Below are 21042 nucleotides of genomic sequence, written 5' to 3' on the forward strand. Positions count from 1 at the left end.
TGATCCTCTAAACTATACCTATTATATTTTACTAGTATGTTTGTTAGAACTGTAACTGACTTGGAAAAAAAACTCATTTGCTCAACATATGGAACTGAGTTAAGTATGTTCTTGAAAATGGGGTTTTAATATTCATGTATATTTTTAGCAAGTAAAACTATGATTTATACGACAAACGGATTAGTGATCCTGCCCTAAGCCCACAACCAAGCAAGGAATATGAGTTACGGTATTTAGCAATTGTCCTAAGTCCGTTAAAGCATACTTATACATAAATATATAAATGAATATGATTTTGATATAGACAGAATTCTAATGTAGTTTAAAAAGGGTTATCTAAAATGATTTTGACAATTAATTAAACATAAGAAATCTTTATGTTTATTTCCATATGTAAATGATTAACCCAATTAAAGTGAGTGATTCATTTGTAAGGTTCGGTATATGATGATTGTTTCCACAAAAGCATTTAAAAAGAGTAAATTGAAGGTTATGAACTCACCTTATGTGAGTGATTCATTTGTAAGGTTCGGTATATGATGATTGTTTCCACAAACTAGCTCTCGGGACAAAACCAAGTCCTAAATAGCAATTCACGCGATATATTGGCAATTAGTGAATATAACCTCAAAGGTGCTAGAGAAACAACCTAGGATGTAATAATTACTTACAAAAGAATTTTTAATAATGCAATCCATTAACAACTTGGAGTTCACGGCTGGCCTTCGGTGTTTAGGGCTACACATCGTTAACGGCCACTTGAAGATTCAAGTGTTTTCAGCTATAAACCTAGAAATGAAGGGTGATTGATCGATGAAGGAAAGAACACTAGATGTTCTTAATAAGATCTGAAGGTGAATCAAATGATCTTCGTTGATGGTTAAGAGAAAACTAAGGGTTTTCGGTTGATGATCATAAGAGAAAAAGCTTGAGTTTTCGGCTATAAACCTAGAAATGAAGGGTGATTGATCGATGAAGGGAAGAACACTAGATGTTCTTAATAAGATTGGAAGGTGAATCAACTGATCTTCGTTGATGGTTGAGAGAGAACTAGGGGTTTTCGGTTGATGATCTTGAGAGAAAAAGCTTGAGTTTTTGGCTAGAAGTGTAGAAGCGAGGAATATTTCGGTCAAACATATATATATATATATATATATATATATATATATATATATATATATATATATGTATATATATGGTAGAGTTTTCGGTCTAATGGAGTTTACGGCTGCAAACCGAAGGTTGATGGTCAGCAGCGAGTTCAGAGTCGATAACGAGGTTTACGGTTGCGAGGGCGTTTACGGTTCAAATAAAGGTTATTGGTTCCAAATGATTTCCCTCCAAAAGCCATAACAACAATGAATACAAGGTTTATACACCTATAACTCATTAATCTAACTATGTTCAGACAATTATGGAAAATAAGTTTTACCTTTATTTGATATGTTTATCTTTCTTTGACTAAAATTGACTTTTACAAGATTGAAATTATGGGTTGTCACACATATGGGATTCTACACATAATGTCTTTCATAAAGACCTGACAGTCTCTTGCTATTATATTTCCATATATAGAACTTCCTATGTTGAATCATTTCAACATAATATTCATATATGCCCATGACCAAGTTCTTTCAAATCCTTTCAATCCAAACTTTTAGATTTGAAACGAACTATAAGTGTCCTCTCCCTTAAAATTTTCATTAGTGAAACAATTCCCAAACTTTGCAACTTGCAAATTTGTAAACTTTGTTTCCTACGAATAGTATAACAATTATGCTTCTATTTGCATAACAATTATGCTCCCACTAGCTTTGACATATACCTAGAAATGAACTTGGCTTCCAGAAATCAATACCTTTTTACTTTCTTACTAAAGTGCAGACTTTTTATACATAATGCTTCGATAAGTCTTCAACTAAACTTCTCAAGATCATACACCTTTATTAGATAACATATGTGTGTTTTTAAACCCTTTGAGAACTTATAGCTACGTCATGAACGTTCAAACTATTTCTTGTCATTTCTCACAATTTGAACTATGAAAAGGGATGTCGTAATCATATTGAGAATTTGAGAACACAATTATCATAACTACTAACCATAATGATATTAATCAGATTTAAATCTACTAGCGAAAGTGTTTCCTCATAATCATTTTCATAAATTAGATCGAACCTTATGCCACCTAGATTTAATGGTGTATGCATTCCTATCCATGTGAATTTATTAATTCCAACCTACAATCATAAGATAAGGTAGAGGACAAAGCCCAAAATCATTTTTAGGTTTTCCTTTCATAGACTGAAGTTTGCTGATTCTTAATCTCTTGCCTTCTGGTAACACAGGGGCCTACAAATGCTTCTGTGTTGTTATGCAGCTCACCATATTGACCAATGTTTTTTTTTGCCTTTTGTAGTTAAATGAGAACCATATAAATCATAAGCATTGTAACTCAACTGGAAGGTGCACAAAAACAAGAATGTGTCAACACAATTGGTTATTAACCTCATTTTCTGTGCTAGTGATAACTAAAAGGTTTATTCTTGATAGACTCTTGAAACGCTTCAAGACCAATAAGACTCACACTGACTTCTTGACATTTAAGTTTTTCTCTCAAGGAATAATCCTTGACAAGCTAAAAGAATTATTCAAAAGTTTGCGTGGATTCTTGAGAGGATAACACTTCGTTGAATTGGTTTTAGTTTATCTCTTGTTTTAACCAAAACAACACAATTATCGATTCTAAATGTGCTAGAATAAGAAAACAACATTACTCCACAATTCATGAGATGTTATAAACCTACTTATATTGAAATAAGTTTTACAATATGATTTGCAATTACTAGATAATGACTATAAAACTTGATTTGATATGAAGTATGACTCATATGTTGATTAAACCATTTCACGAATATCCGATTCCTCTTATTAGTCAAACAATTGCAATAAGACATTCTTTGAGGATCCATTGTGATATAGTTCCATAACCATTAATAAGATCATGAAGCATGATACTAAAGTACTATCATTTCCTTTCAAATTGGAGAAACTTTTATCTTTCTGCCTAATAGATTCTTCATATTCGTTCTACTTCTCTTTGAGAACTTTTCAGAGTGTTAGAATTTTGCTTAATCTTATAAACACAACCATATTTACTGAAAGCATCAGAAAATCATGAAGTTATCATCCTTTGTGGTAGATTTGAATAGTCAACATAAATGTCAACTAAATCCTTTAGTCCTTCACTTGAATCACATAAACATATAATCAACGAATTAGTCATGATCTTCCAATGATCAAGATTCTCGTACATCACACAATACAAATTGTATGACTCCAAGTTTCTATCCAACTGAAACTTGGGTGATGAGAATTCCTTTTTCACATGGTTAGTCATGATATTACCACAAATGATATAATTAAAATTCGATCCACATTTAACATTGCTAATAATAGAAATATAACCACCAATTTTCATAAATGTCCTTTCAATGCAAATAAATGAAAACCATGTTTCTAGATATTTCCTAAGCAATCTATTAATTTATCATAACTCCTATGCAGCAACTTCCAAAATCTGATCATCGAACCATGCAATCGAAATCCATCTCTCCCAACAAGATTCAACTTACCCTTCTCAAGCTTCCTTCATTCTCTTAGGTCTTGCAAAAAACAGCAAAATGTAACTATCACATAAATCATTAAGAATCTATGAATAGGAACTTAATAAAGTAGAGTTAGATAGTGAATGTACCTGAAGTAGAGTCACAGGACTTGAATTTACCATCTCTGAGATCTTTCAGGTATTTTGGGAAGCTTCGTATCCAATGCCCCTTCAATTGGCAATAGAAAAATATGGAATTTTTAGGAATAGCACATGGGACTATCTCAGAATTAGCCTTTCTATTTAGCATATGGTCAACCAGTTTGACCTTGGCTGATCCCTTTCCATTAGGAACAAAAGCCTTTTCTCGACTACCAATGGTTCTATTGTCAATATCCATGGAAACTTGGGAGATATATCCTTCAAACATATTTTCTTGATTTGTGCTCTTAAGCATTTCTGCTTCAGCAGCAATCAACATACATGTCAAATCGATTAGGGTCAAGTCATGGTCCCTTTCATAGAAGTATATAATGAACTGACTATATGATTCAGGAAGCAAAAATAGAACAAAATCAATGGCCAACTCGATTGTGAAAACGATACCCAACATTCCCAATCTATCAATGTGTGATTTCATTTTCAGAACATGCGCACACATAGACTTTACATCTTGATGTTTACTATCCAATAGGGATTGAGTGACTTCGTACTTTTCAACATGAAGAAGACATGACTTACGGAGATTCACTAGAGGAGGTAAAGGAAGTTTCGGAGAAGCATGATTTCCAGTTTCACCATTGCTTGAGGAAGGCAACATTTTTCACCTTGATCAACACGTGGAAGATCATCGTCAGAAGTAAAAACATATCCAGAAGAACGATGAGAACCATTGATGTCTTGATTTGACATCTAGAAAGAGAGAAAAGATGAATCAAGTTAGTTGATTTCAATCCTTAATTATTAACCCAAAATTAAAATGAAGGTTAGGATCCATATTTTTTATTCAAATTCTTAAGAGGGATGCAATAATCAAATTCAAATCTATTTTAGGTAGGTAAAGCATTTACCAACTTCAATCTTATGAAGCTCCTAGATCTTTATAGATTCATTGAACTATTCAATGGCATGTTTAATATCGATTATGCTCTCACCTTGTGATAGGGATGTCGAGGATCACAAACAAGATGTGAATAACCATACAAATTAGCTTGATATTCTCGATGTCATTTATCCTCTAAAATTTACATGTCGGTTAACCACACATGCTCCAATAATTCAATAATAGTTTACAAGACACCTATTGCCAACAATATTAGTTCCATATTAGTATGCCGGTTAACCACACACGCTCCATTAACGACTAATAAGGTGCAATGTACAATTTCATGGGTTAACATCAAATTCTCATTTTTCCTAAAGTAACTAAGAATGAGATTTTAGAAAATAGTTTAATTACTTTATCATTATACTTTTAATGAACATTAATGGTCCTATCGAACTCGTTCGGCTAACGACCATCCACCATACAAGAGAGCGGTGGGTAAGAATGGATACTCAATGGTGATCATTTTACAGGCCGCTTCCTTAAACTCTCTCCTTATAGGATGGCTTCGTGATTGAGGTGTACTAGCGATTCAACTGCTTTTCCTTATACGTATAATATATATTAAACTCTTAGTTATATATATAGTATAAGGTGAATTTGAGAATAAACAAAAAAGTTAATTAACCATTAAATTTTAATTTAATTAAATTTAAACCATATATGGATTTATTAGTTATCCTTTAATTAATCATTTAATTAAATTATTAACAAAATCCATAAGAATGTAATTTAGGGTTCACATTTTAAATTTCAAAATTAAACCTTTTAGTTTAAATTTTAAACAACCCTAAAATTAACTTTAATTAATAATCAAATTAATTATTTAGTAACCATTTATGGATATATTAATTATCATTTAATTAAACAATTAATTAAATTATTAATGATATCCATAAGGATAATTATAATTAAATAAAATCAATATTATCCAATTCATAATTATGTCCTAACATTTAGGTCATATTTAATTATCAAATATTACCAAAAAACTGATTATGACAGATTTAATAAAATATAATTACCAAATATTAACCAAGTAAGTCGAGTTAGGCAAGATCAACCAAAATAAGGATTTGACACATAAACCCGTCGAGTTAGAGGACCAACTCGCCGAGTTACAGTCAAACATGTCGAGTCCGAAGAAATAACTCAACGAGTTCGAAGAACACAATGATGATTATGTTTTCTCCTGTTTGTTCAAGTTTATATTATTATCAATTCAATAGACAACTAAACCTAGGCTCTGATACCACTGATGGACTTTAAGCAAAACATAAAATCCTATATGCAACCCTAATTGAAGATCTACATTTTCTCTAATTGAACATACAATAATGAGTAACAAAGTATAAACCCTAGATCCCTAGTGTATTATCAAAATTCACATTATAAAGGGTTATGTATAAGCAATGTTGAATCCTTGCTTGAAATACCTTTGGTAGCAAGCGCCACGAGTGTCGCGCCTCTGATGGTTCACAAACAAACTCACGCAACCAAGGAATACTATAGAGTGAGAGAAAGGAAGAAGAATTTCGGCTCTAAGCCTTTTGGAGGAGTGCATGGATGAAGTCTAATCATAAGGAGGCTTTATATAGGTGTTAGGAAGGTATTTGATAAGGCAGGTATGTCCAAGATAACCCTAATCCATTTACTTCCGCCCTAAGGCATCTAAGGCACCCTTAGAGCCCAAGGAAACCCTAGGAGCATCTAGAATTCGTTCACCCTACTATAGGGAGGTTCTAGAATTTCTCAATACTCAACTTTTGAAAATTTTCACCTTTGGTCACTGTAGTTTTAATTAATTCATTTAATACCAAAATTACTTCGAAATGAATTTCTGATTAAATAGTAATTAAACAATAGGATTTCTAAATAATATATTACATCCCTAATACATTAATAAATCATTTATTTTGATTTGTAATTAATTTATTATCAAAGAAATTAATTATTAAATTATTCTTCCATGTATAATAGTTATCATATTCAATTGACAGGTTTGAAGGCAACCCAAAAGGACTATGCTACTATCAATTCAATTATAGACCATATATAGTTATGGACTTAGACATATAATCCAACATGTTATAACTCTATGTAGAGTATAACAATAAAGCTTGTTAATGGTTACAAAAGTACATAAATTAGTTGTATACTGAAGAAAATTGTAGAACCAAAAAATTTAGTATTTTGAAAGTTCATTAAAGTGTGAAGCAACTAACTTTCTTCATTTGCATAGTTGTGATAACAACTTGCATTATAAAAATGAAAGATTAAATCTTTTTGGTATATATATATATATATATATATATATATATATATATATATATATATATATATATATATATATATATATATATATATATATATATTTGTTTAAAGTAAAGATAAAAAGACAAAATAATTTTTTTTTGTTGTCTCTTGCGTAAAGTAAAAATGAAAGTAAAATATTTTTGGAGTTTTCTTAAAATTTTTTTTTCTAAAATAATAATAAAAGAAAAATCTTTTTGGAGTTTTCTTAATAAAAACTTTTTGTACAAAAAAAAAAACAAAAAAACTTCAAATGCCTAAAGAATCTCGATTAAGCATGCCAAGTCGTCCTCGAAGGTGTACGAACCTGGATTCATCCAAGCTTTTGTGAACACATCTGCAGTCTCTTCATCTTTTGGAACAAAATAAAGCTCGATATCACCTTTCATAATATTATCTTTTATGAAGTGATACATGATATCAATATGCTTGGTCATTGAGTGGTTGACATGATTATGAGATATTGAAATTGCACTCTTAGAGTCACAAGAGATTGGGATTTGTTGCATGTTGAATCGATAATATGTCCTTTGTGTTTACATCCAAAGGACTTGAGAACAACAGATGGTGACAACAACATATTCCACTTCAACATTAGAGGTTGAAACACATCTTTGCTTCTTTAAAGTCCAGCTAAACAATCTGCCTACTAATAATTGGAAACTACCAAAAGTAATTTTTCTACCGAGCTTGCATCCTCTATAATCTGAGTCAGTAAAGGCTTGGAGATAGAAGTTGCCTTTAGCAGGAAAGAATAGACCTAGAGAAGCAGTTCCTTTTAGATATTTGAAATTTGTTTTGACTGCCATGAGGTGTGATTCCTTTGCATAGGCTTGAAAGCATGCATATAGACATTTTGAAAACATGATATGTGGTCGACTATCTGTAAGATACAATAATGAGCCAATCATTCCTCCATAGTGCTTCTGATCTACAGATTTCCCATCAAGGCCCGAATCAAGTTTGTAGGATGTAGACATTGGTGTCTTTGCAATTGATGCATTCTCCACAGAGTATCTCTTTAACATGTTTTTGATATCCTTCTCTTGACCAATAAAGATTCCTTGAGGATATTCATAAACTTATAGACCTAGGAAGTAGTTGAGGTTAACCATCATACTCATCCTAAACTTCCTTATTATCAACACAACAAACTCATCACTAAGATCCTTTCAATTTGAACCGAATATGATGTCATTGATGTAGATTTGCAAAACGATCACATGTTTGTTAAGAATTTTATTAAAGAGAGTGGGATCAATATAAACTCTTTAAAATTTGGAATCTTCCAAGAATTTGGATAGTGTTCCATACCATGCTCTTGGAGTTGGCTTTAATCCATAGACAACCTTTTGAAGCATATAGGAATTGGTGGGGAACTTTAGATATTTGGTTCCAGGAGGTTGTTGAACATAGACGTCCTATCGATTTCTCCATTTAAGAATGCACACTGCACATCCATTTGGTAAACCTTAAAGCTCTTGTGTGCAACAAATGCCAAGAAAATCCAAATGGTTTCTGTTCTTTCAATAGGTGCAAAGGTTTCATCATAGTTTATACCTTCTTGTGGTGAGTAGCGTTTGATAACCAGTCTGGCTTTGTTCTTGATGATAACTCCATCTTCATCACTCTTTTTCCTGTAAACCCACATTGAACCAACAACCGATACTCCTTCTAGTGTTGGCACTAAGTCCAACACGTTTTTGCGTTCAAATTCAGCAAACTCTTCTTGCATTGCTTTTACCAAAACTGCATTTTGTAGAGACTTTTTCGAATCCTTTGGGCTCTATGATGTATAGAAAGATTGCATATAAGCATTTATTAATGGTTGTTGAACAAGTCACTACTCCAAAATCTAGATTACATATGACTTGTTCGGCTAGATGATCCTTTTTCCATTTTGTGAGATGAGTTTCCTTAAGTATTTGAGCGGTGCAAACTATCTCATATTGTTGTTTTGGATGACGTAGGTTGTAAGAAGTGAATGTTCCTTAAAAAATATCATCTTGAAATTATCCAAAACTGCCTGAAACAGGTCCCCCCCCTCCTCTCAACTTTTCATGCTTGAATTCAACAGATGGAGTAGATGTGTGATATCCCTATTTTCATGGCCATAAAAAAACCGATTTTGTTGATGCTTTATAAAAATCAGAGTACCTCTTTTAATAAAAATGTTGCGGAATTTGTTCCCAGAAAAACATGATAAATACGTTATCAAAGCATTTCCGAAGAAAAGTATTTTTATGCATTTTAAAACATTTGAGATGTCATCGTCAATACAAAAAAAGAGGCATAAAAAGAACTTACATTCATTATCACTAGTGATTTATATCTCCTTAATCTCTCAGTGTAATATGACTTCATATCAACACCTGTGATACAAATAAACTGAGTGGGTCAGGTTGGGAAACCTAATGAGTACATAGGGTTTTCAACCGATAGTAATATTATTATTATGTTTAATCATCAAACAATTAATCAACCCAATTACCCATCCCCATTATCTTGTTTACATTGAAGGATCTACCCTAAAAATCAATTATTCCTCGTTCATTTATTCCTAAGGATTATACTAAGGAATTGGCATGAAGTCCATCGTCACCGTGTTTAGGCACTAAGTCTGCATAGTCGCCAAGGTTTATAAAATAGGCACTAAGTCTGCATAGTTTCCGGGGTTTAGGTACTAAGTCTGCATAGTTACCAGGGTTTAGGCATCAAGTCTGCATGATCGCGAAGGTTTAGGCACTAAGTATGCATAGTCGCCAAGATTTAGAGTACACCGAGTGAACACATCGTTCACAACACCTACTGGTTGGGAGCCTGCTAGTGTTCCACTGGACTGTCTAGAATATTCTGTGGTTGTCATCCATACTCTGCTAGATGGCGGGTCCATCATTTGGGTAAAAGGCTTCTCTAATTTTTCACATCTCACCCTTATCTGATGGTCTATATCACCTCTCATCTCATCATCCGACTCATATTTCATCTACCCATGTTTTACCCAACATATTTCTTAGATATAAAATACATATACAGTTTAGTTCATTTGAATGGTGTATAAAATCATTCATTTAGCATAGACAACATTTATTCAAATAATATGCACACATATCGCGTAATTTATATAAAATACTTCGTATCTATGTGTAAGATGAATGTAACTATGCACTCACTTCTTAAAGTGATGATTCCAAACTCAGGCAACGCTTTGCTGATTCTATTTTCCTTCGATGAAACAACATGGTTTATTAAAAACGAGCTTCGCTAGAGCAGTGTTTTCGAGCCAAAAAGCTCTTTTTCTCGGAGTTGTTGGGAGCTCCGAGGCTTCCTTCTCATGCTAGGGAGATACCCTAGGCTTTGGGGGTTTGGTGGAGTTAGATATAAGTTAGAGAGGGAAATAAAGGCTTATGGTGTGAGGAAAATATGATGGATTCATCCTTTATTTATACGGATTTTATCGTAGAGTAGTCTCTAAGCTTCGTCCGTATCTTCTTCATACGAGCTCCATTTTCAACATTCTTTATATCCACCCATTGATATTTACAAGTACTACAACTTTCATTTAGATCCCGTCGGCTACTCTTTTGCCGCACTTGAAGAGTAGATACTAAGTTTCGTCCATATCTTTCTCGTACGAGCTCTATTCTCAATGTTCTTTATCTCCACATGTTGGTATTTATGAGAACTACGAATTTCATTTAGACCTCGTCGGCCAATTCTTATTCTATCTCAGATTTACAAATATTCATCGAATTCGCCGCGCTTGAAGAGTACAGACTAAGCTTTATCCATATCTTTCGCATATGAGCTCCGTTTTCGAATTTATTTTTATTTTTTAACTCCTATTAATGATATCTTCATTTATCATTTAGATTATTTTGGCTAAAAATTGACCGATCTAAAATTCAAATATCTGGGCTGCACACTACTAAGCCAAATCATAGAAGACTCATAACTTCCTCACACAAAGTCAGATTTGGGCATTCTTTTAATGCATGTTCTCGGTTTAATGTATACTATGAATTTAGTTTAGATTGCTAAGGCTAAAAATTAGTTTATCAAAAAATAACTTTTTACGATTCTCGGTGCAGTGCCGGATTTTCCGTAAAACTTCGACAGGTCATAACTTCTTCGTTATAACTCGGATTTCAGCATTCTTTATATGTACGGAACCCTTGTGACATATACAAAAACTTGTTTAAGATTATTTTGTTCTAAATGATGTTCTATAAAATTGTCACTTTTGATGCTCATTGTCTCTAAATTGACTAGCCCGAATCTACGGGGGTTACAATTATCTCCCCTTAGGTTGATTACGTCCCGGAATCATCAACAAAACAAGGCTTGTATAACTACTCCATACGTCGTCTATTCATCCTAGGTAATAATCATAACTTATATATTCCTTCTTATCAATTTCTATCTCATAGACTTATTGACTGCAAGCAGTACTCGATGGTGCACCCACTCCTTATCTCAGGTTAGTCTTCCAATCATGACCTTCGAATCACAATCTCGATTCCTTATTGGATACTCCTTCTCCTTAACAAACTTAAGATAAGTTATTTGACTACCACCACGGAATAATGGGTCATGTTCTAATGACCTCATCGTATGATGCGACGCTTAGACTCGGGTCTTTTAGAGTCGAATTCCATAACATATTATACCTTCCTTCATGTTCTAATGTGATATGATCACATTATAGCATGTAGCACTTCTAACTACAAACTTCTAACTTTAACAAGTATTCACGATACTTCTATTGATCACTTCGATTATCTTTCACATCAATCTTTTCTGTTAAGTTAGCTGCAACATCGATCATGGTTCTCTGAACCATACTCATCTTAGTCGGACTCGACATGATATGACCACTAGAGTCGGAATAATAATCATCTTCTTAGTCATTACCGAAATGATGGTAATGATATACATGAACAAAATGGAACCAATTACTAGCGCCATGGTAACCTTGTGACTTTCCTTGATTCAAGTGGGAGTCACGTGCTTTCGGTAATATAGCCCTCTACTACCTTTCACACCTAGTCATACTCATCCCAAGTATTATCTCGTAATTCTCCAAGTCATTATCACATAAAGAATTTTAACACATACAAATGTGTCCAAACAATCATATAATTTTCCCTAGACTCTACTAGGACTTCTTCTATGCGTATCGTTAATCATCAATTCTGCTTCAACTCGGTTGGTGGTAGAAACGTCAGACGATGGGATAACTTCATGGATTATACCAAACTCTCTCTTTCTGCTAATCGAAAGTGTACTTCTCCCGTACTAGACGTATTATTTATTAGACGTATTCTAAAGGCAAGATATCACTCTTATGATGTCTTCTGATAGGTACTATTCAGTATCATAAGCCTTCACATTTCCTCCATTTACTCAATTCACTACGATTCTTCACCATGATGTTCTACACACCAAAGCAATTGATTGGTGTATCGAGACGAGAATAAAAGATAGAGGAAGGTTTAGATTCGTATTCATCCTTATTACCTAGAAAAATTATATGCTAGTTCTAATATCGTAAATAAATGTTTAGAAATCTGAACACATAAAATTTCCAGATCCGGTCGGCAACAGACGAATGATCCGATCAAACGATAGCCTAAAGCATCATAATTATTAAGCACATAAAAGCATCTTACTCATCTTCCCTGATTAAGCTAATGCTTATGTTTATTTAGGCGTACTTCCTAGAATATATTAGGCACACTCCTCACGATCATCGCTTAACATTCTAAGTTTATATCGAGAAAATAAATCCTTATTCCAAGTTTGCTTAAACTAATGCTTTGATACTACCTGTGACATCCCCATTTTCACGGTCAGTAAAGACCGATTTTGTTTATGCTTTATGAAAATCAGACTACATCTTTTAATAAAAATGTTGTGGAATTTATTCCCATTAAAACATGATAAATACGTTATCAAAACACTTCTATTTTCATTCATTTTAAAACACTTGGAATGCCATTAGCAATACAGAAACATAAGCATAAATAGAACTTACATTCATTATCACTTGTGATTTATATCTTCTAAATCTCTCAGCGTAATGTGACATCGTATCAACACCTGTGATACTAAAAAAAAAATGAGTGGGTCAGGTTGGGAAACCTGATGACTACATAGTGTTTTCAACCCACAATAATATAATTATTATGTTTAATCTTCAAACAATTAATTAACCCAATTACCCATCCCCATTATCTTATTTACTCTTAAGGATCTACCCTTAAAATCAACTATTCCTCGTTCATTTATTGCTAAGGATTATCTTAAGGAATTGGCACGAAGGCCATCGTCACAGGGTTTAGGCACTAAGTTTGCATAGTCGCCAGGGTTTATACAACAGTTACTAATTCTGCATAGTCGCCAGGGTTTAGGTACTATGTCTGCATAGTCACCAGGGTTTAGGCATCAAGTCTGCATGATCTCCAAGCTTTAGGCACTAAGTCTGCATAGTCGGCAAGGTTTAGAGTACACCGGGTGAACACATCGTTCACAACACCTACATTTTTACGAGCCTACTGGTGTTCCACTAGAATGTATAGAATAGTCCGTGGTTGTCATCCTTAGTCAGCTAGATGGCGGGTCCATCATTTAGGTAAAAGGATTCTCTCATTGTTCACCTCTCACGTTATCTCATGGTCTATATCGGCTCTCATCTCATCATCTGACTCATATTTCATCTACCCATGTTTTACCCAACATATTTTGTAAATATAAAATATATATACAATTTAAAAAATTTGAAGCATGTATAAAATCGTTCATCCATCATAGACAACAAGTATTTAGATTATCTGCACACATAGCACGTTATTTGTATAAAATACTTTATATCTATGTGTAAGATAAAAGTAACTATGCACTCACTTGTTAAAGTGATGATTCAGAAATCGGGCAGGACTTCAGTGTCAGTTAAGAAGGAGAAGTTGTCAAGGAAGATTGGAGTGACTTTGGGCTTCAAGAATCTGCATCTAGGTCACCTTGAGGAGCTTCTTGAGGTATAAAGTTTGGATCTTTGCACCTTAATCGTTAGATCTAACTAGGGTTTTCTAGTTTTGTCCCCTTTGTTGGTTTTGGATCTCCTTTTGTGAGTTTGGCAACTCTAGAGGATGGAAATGTTAGATCTAAGGTCCCTTGTTCCGTTTATAACATAAAAATGATGTCTTGGTGGGTGTTTTGATCTCATGCATGGGTTAAGACCCTTCAAAAGGCCTTAATGGGGTTGTTGGGAACATATGAGACATGCAAAGGCATAAAGTTACCAACTTTACTCCCTAGGTCATCTTATTAAACTTAGATCTGACATTTGGAGGTGAGAGAACCGAGTATTATGTACTTAATGGAGAAACTACTTAATTTTTTAGTATGTTGGGCATAACCTAGCGTACGCAGCGTGTAAGGCACAGAGACTCAGTATGCTGCGTGTACTAGGGTGGCACGCTAAGTGTACGCCCGACAGATGGGCTTGGATCTGTTTTGGGTCTTTGAACTGTTAGGCATCAATTGGTCATTTGTCATTAGGTCTGGTTGTATTTTGGGAATGGTGGGCTACTTTATCTATTTTCGTCCATTGATTGTATGGTTGGGCCTTATTGGGCCATAAGGCCCATTAACGGATTATGGACATGGATTTTCGGCCCATTATCAAAGGAAGAATATTTGGGCCTTACGGAGGGTCTTGAAGTTTGGGTTTTCCATTGATTGCGTGAAGCTCTAACATTGGGTAATGTTATTATTCAGTACAGGTGGTTACAGACTGTCAAGAGAGCAGCCTTCGGATTCCTCAGACAAAAGGTGAGTCTTCTCAACATACCAATGGGTCTAAGGCACCAAGGCCAGCCCATATTATGATAATTGGTATATTTTTTATGTAGAGGTATGTGGCATGATTACGTGGTAATATACGGTAAAGATGGCCTTTATGGCTGACGGTAAAGATAGCCTCTAGGGCTATGGTAGAGGTATGTGGCCTGATTATGTGGCGTATACACTCTCAAGAATTTTACGGGATGCTCTGATGTTTGGAATAAAAGTTTTAATTGACTTGTGTTTTGGAAACATATAGAATTGTATGTCTTAAATTATGGCAATGTGTTTGATTTTTCAAAAAAGAAAAGTTTCTTTGAAAAATTGGGTAGTTACATTAGTTCTTTGTAAGGACTTTAAAAATGTTCTTTATATCCATCAAATGATCTTCCCATTTATTCTATTTGTACCTTTTTTTCATGCTCAAAGAATTTTCATACACCAAGTACTATATATAATATGAAATATACGATGGATCCAATTGTCAAGGTAGATTGAATCCCATTCATCTCTTCTAGCTCAATTTCATACAATAGTTTATTTCTTCTCCTAAACCCAAGTTGCTTCATCATTCATCATTTTCATGTCAACCTTCATTACATGTGCTTCCTTTGAGAGAGATACTTTTGCACTCTGTATCCATTGTTTAGTTGTTATTATTCCATCTTTTGCATCTTTAATGCATATAACTTTTTCCAAAATTTAAGCATTTATATAACTTATCCCTTACCTTGCTTCAAGCATATTATGAGATTTTTTCAATTTCTTTTTTGCTAATATAGTGTCCCTGATTTCATTCGAAGCCCTCCATGCTCTAACTGTTTTGACATTAGGTCGTTTGAACTTGTGGGTGATTTGAGAAAACTATTTTGGTGGAGAATCGGATAAAGTCATATTGTGTATAAATTTGTTATCCTGTTTTCACTATTTTTATAAAAATTTGCAATGCTAAGGTAGGGTGGTTGTACATTATTTAATATGGGTGGTTGGACATTAGATCAGAAAGTAGTGATGTGGTTGGTAGACATTGAATATATAACTAATAATATGTAATATTATTACATATGAAGACAAATTAATTTAAATTACTGAATAAAAGATACCATAATTGTAAATACACACCATTATACTAAATAAGACACAACATACTAAAACATTCCATATTATTCATCATCTTTAGTATGTCCTTCAAGGCAGTCTAACTAGAACCTTTTTTCTCATTGTTAACACATGCTTGTTTCCTATTCATCCCTTTAATCCAAACATCATCTCACCCTATTCCAAGGCTAGATATTTTCAAGACTATGTTGCAACAAACCCAAATTATGATTTTTGAGTAGTAGGAAAATTTATTATGGAATTCTTATGGTTTAAGGATCTTTATATAGAGTTTTTACGATGTGTGAAGTGGCATATTTTGTTATATTCATAAGTCGCCATGACATTTTTGTAGGTCGCATTCATGCCCTTTGCTACTTTCACTATGAATTTCAGATATTTGATATGAATTGTAAGTTTAATAGGGAATTTCTCAGTTCTTTGCAAAAACTAACCTTGTCTTATCTATATATTCCATTGAAAATTACCAAAATACCATATCTAAATTTGACTACAAAATCAAATAATTTGAACTGGGAATTTTTTAGTCCTTTTCAAAAAGCAACAAGGAATTGTTTAGTCCTATTATAAAAAACAACATTTTTAACCACATATTAAATTCCAAATCACCAAAATTCCTATGTCGTTTTCACTACGAAATTAGACTACTTGATTACGAGTTTTAGATATTTAATATGACTTGTTATTTAAGCAGAGAATAATTCAGACCTCTTTAGAAATAAAATAGCAAAATACTATTTTAGGTGCAACAAAATGTGTTTGATTAAAATTACTTTGAACTCATTATTCTTTCAACTAACTTTAATTATACCATAATATTTGAAAATGAGTTCAATAGATGGATTCTAAATGAAAGTTTTTCCAACCTCCTAGTATTATATCATAATCCTAAAAAAAACCAATCTCAATACCTTAACCAACATCAATGAAGATGTGATAGACTTTTTGAATTTATGTTTTGTTGCTTTGACATGTGTGTTAAGATGCTTTGTAATATATATATATATATATATATATATATATATATATATATATATATATATATATATATATACACACTAGGGTACAACCCGTGGAAACCACGGGTAAACGGTTCATAAAATCTTACTTAAACTAATATGTGACAACCCGAAATTTTCTTTCGGTCAAACCCTAAAGTCAATCGCTTCAACTTATAAGTCAATTTCATTTTTATTTATTTTTAGCAAATTTAAAGTTCGTTTGATTATTATAATAATTATTCTTTAAACGAACGGGTGAAAGGAAGTGCCGCCTCGAGTCTTGAAATTTCAAAACCGCAAATACCGCGTAGCTAAGAAATTCACGACCAAACTTTTATGTTTGGGCCATAAATGTCACCAAAAACCGTAAACTCATGCCTTAAGCGTGAGTTTACTCCCCAAAACACCTCACTTTTTACTTGCAATCTCAAGAGCAAACTCCAAACTCCCTCAACTACCATCCCGTCTATCACCCGATTTCCCGAAAACGTAAGTACTTCTTGGCTTGATTTATCGTTATATCATAACAACTAGTGATTTCCAAAACACTAAGAACACACAATAGTGTTCTTGGGACCTTAGCACCTTTTCAAGCATGTAACTAGTAAGTGCTTCTACCCTAGTGTATTGAAAAGCTTGTTACCTTTCCAAACATCAAGAAAACGTCCCAAGAACACCAAGAGCAAGGTGTTCACGGCCCAAGAAGTTCTTGGACCGTGAACCCCAAATAAAGGTGCCAAAGTGTGTTTTAACCCTTCTTAAGACTTGGAGACTAACCTACAATCATTCCTTGTTATGTTTAGGACTAGCAAACATCAAAATACCATAATCCTTAAGGGTTTACGATAGTAAACCCAAAAGAAAATGGTCTTAGGGTCGTGAACTCTCCAAGAGAGGGAAATAGTGCCTTAATCTCTTCGAAAGACTTAACCATCAAGCAGAAATGCTTCTAAGGGTCTTGTAAAGCCTCAAAACATCAAATGGTCAAGGGAATATGAGCTTACAACCATAAACTCATGAGTTTACGACCGTAAGCTCATTTGTTGAGGAACTTAGAACCGTAAACTCCATTAGAGAGTTTTCCTTGAACCCTACACTCACTAGCCATGCCCTACAACACTTGGTTGCAACCCCAATGCTCTTTAACACTTGAAAAAAAGTGTTCCCATGTTCTAGAGTGTCTTAACTAAATTTATTAGATATAAAGTGTCTAATTAGTTATATATATATATATATATATATATATATATATATATATATATATATATATATATATATATATTATATGATAACTAGGCTCGTTGTGTGTGTACAAGTCTCCACTTGTCACCTAGCATCGTATCCGACACTTCAATCCAATCCACTCAGTACAGGTGAGTTCATACCCCTTAATTTACCTTTTAAATGTTTTTAAATGCTTTTATGGGGGCATACTAGTAAAGTTACTATAGTTATTATCTCAATCACATGTGATTAATAACTATCAACAAGTGAAGGCTAGCTCGCTTTATCTCCTTTTCCTCGTTGGGATGTGACTTGAGGGCATAAGTTATCCGTCCGAAGGTCGTCAAAATATTAGTTATATATTATGTATACATATATAGACATAAAAGTTCTATCAGTCAATTCAATACCCTTAGGTAGCAAGGGCATATGTTTATCTTCATAAGTACAAGTTATATTACTTGTACGCTACAATAGGCGTAGATTAGGAAGTTACTAATACTACTACTAGAACAATATATCATACAATGAGTCAGTTCATACATGAGTCAGTACAGTACTATACACGTTCGATAGACAGAGAACACACAACACAGATAGTACACAGAATAGACTACTATACAGGCTAGAAAGATAAAGAACACGCATTGCAGCTAGCACATACATTACATATACATTCATTAGTTTTGTGAGCCACTAAACGGGTGATGGCACTACCTGCCATGACCGTTTTTGTATCAAGAATCTCCTTAATTGGGTAGCGTATGAGTTTACATATAGATCTATATTGGATTGACTATCTTACACCTTGTTGCTCGCTACAGTGGGACTTGCAAGTCTACGGGTGCCAAATGTGATTTCTTACGGCGTCTTACATCGTCGTTTTACTATTGAGTCAGTAGCAGGGTATATGATGATCACACGGTACTTTAAATAACAATTTGTTTAAGGTAGTTAGTGTAGCAGTAGTTACTTAATAGAATACTACAGTACTATAATATTTCTCCCATTACATTCACTTCATGAAAATTCACACGATGCACGGTAATGTAAAAACTATATTTTTGGTTAATGATAGCCGGATTTAGGAAAATACACACTCTTTCAAGAGACATACACACACAGTTACTAGATGCCTTGGTAGAAGGCTACTTTGTGTAGGAAACATAGGGTTTTCTAGGATTGTTCAAACAAATACAAACTTTACAAAACTTATACATTACAAACATCTTACAAATGCTTTCATACAAACTCAGACACTAGTATACTTATGATCTCACCAGCTTTAAAGCTGATAGTCGCTTTCAAAATAACTTGTATTCTCAGGTCACCAGTATAAAGGTACCGGTGCCAGGTTTTTTAGAAGATAGGGCTTGTTCAAGACTCCTCTATTATTTTGATGTACTTTTTGGTGTCTATATAACTTGACAGAACACACTTGTATAAAATTATATTATTAATGCAATGGATGATATTGTTGCTTGTTTACTGCTTTGCATTGTTGTTAAACTGTACATGACGTCCTCCACCCCCTAACGATTCCGCCGTTCCGGTTTTGGGGTGTGATAGATTGGTATCATAGCATTGTTTATAATGAATTGAGTGTATCAACCCATAAAAGATATACGAACTATAAACACAAGTGGGATTAAAATACTCTGATTAAGAGTTTACACTTTTAAATAATAAAATATTTTACTAAGTATACATACCTGCATTCATACTAAAATCAATGTCACTAGGACAGAACAAAAGTATTACGATTTTTGGACAACACAAGTAGACTTATAAACATATGGTCAAACCTGTGAAGATGTAGCCTGATCAACTACATTATCCGAGGAGTGACTAGCATGTGCCTAAGGATGGTTGTGAGGTTGCAACAAGTCTAAAAACTTACCAACACTACCACAATAAGAACAGTAGAACATAATATTAATCTTAAAATACTATAGGAGTATTTTGTGATACTATAATTACTTATCTGAGAACTAAAGGTCTTTGATAGTATGTCAATGGTTTTATAGTGGATACACTAAGGTTATATGTACCTAGGGTGTCATAGACTAAGAATTTGTGAATCTTTGCTTTATTTCTTGTCCTCTTTGGGTTGTGAGCTTAGAGTTAGGATCACTTATTCGAAGGTCTATCATGTCCCAGAATATGTATAACTGGTATGCCCTAGACAAGTATTGGAGTAACTGATAAAGATCACCTTATAATTATCTAGTTAGTTCGTCTATTAATTATTTCCTTACCCCTTTTCTCGCATAGATATCATGGCTGGATTCCGTCATCATGATGACCCGTACTTTCCACCCAACGGCAATGCTGCATGGTTTGAAGCAGAGTTTGATGATGAGCATCAAATCCCTTTAGATGATCATCAAGCAGAAGGCTTCTCAGATAGATCTGACTCCGAGCTCAAAGTCAACAACCTACCTCAAGTAGGTCAAGCCCCGAATAATAACCCCCGACCACCGTTTCAAGGTCCCACACCCTTGTGGGCGACAAACTTGAATCGTTGGAGCGCTGAACAAGGTCAACCATTACCCTACAATGGGGACCGAAGCTTTTTCAACATAAGCGAGGGTGGCTCGGCTGACCGAGCCCTACCTATCATGGTCCATTGGATTTCTACGAATGTGGAGGAAGGCCGAGCAGCCATCCGCCGATTAGGGGAGATTGATTCCAACCCTGGTGTCAACACGGTCCACATTCACCATCTCGAAGAGGCGATGGAAAGGACCACTCGAACTAATGAGACTCTGCAGCAACAACTAGCTGCCTCCCGAGCTGAAGTCATACAACTTCGAGTTCACCATAGA

General features: G+C 34.0%; 1 protein-coding gene across 1 annotated transcript; it reads right to left on the reverse strand.

Moving 5' to 3' along the window:
• Nucleotides 1-8406: 8406 nt before the first annotated feature.
• Nucleotides 8407-8760, reverse strand: LOC145017087 (putative mitochondrial protein AtMg00820). The gene has a single exon (XM_078975175.1). It carries the CDS (start codon nt 8758-8760, stop codon nt 8407-8409), a length of 354 nt encoding a protein of 117 aa, XP_078831301.1.
• Nucleotides 8761-21042: the final 12282 nt, after the last annotated feature.

This window comes from Lactuca saligna, chromosome 9 (assembly GCF_052625555.1).
Source record: "Lactuca saligna cultivar CGN05327 chromosome 9, ASM5262555v1, whole genome shotgun sequence".
Lineage (NCBI taxonomy): Eukaryota > Viridiplantae > Streptophyta > Magnoliopsida > Asterales > Asteraceae > Lactuca > Lactuca saligna.

Excerpts from the sequence above, each read along its gene's own strand:
- LOC145017087 (XM_078975175.1), bottom strand. The coding sequence starts at position 8,760 with ATGCAAGAAGAGTTTGCTGAATTTGAACGCAAAAACGTGTTGGACTTA.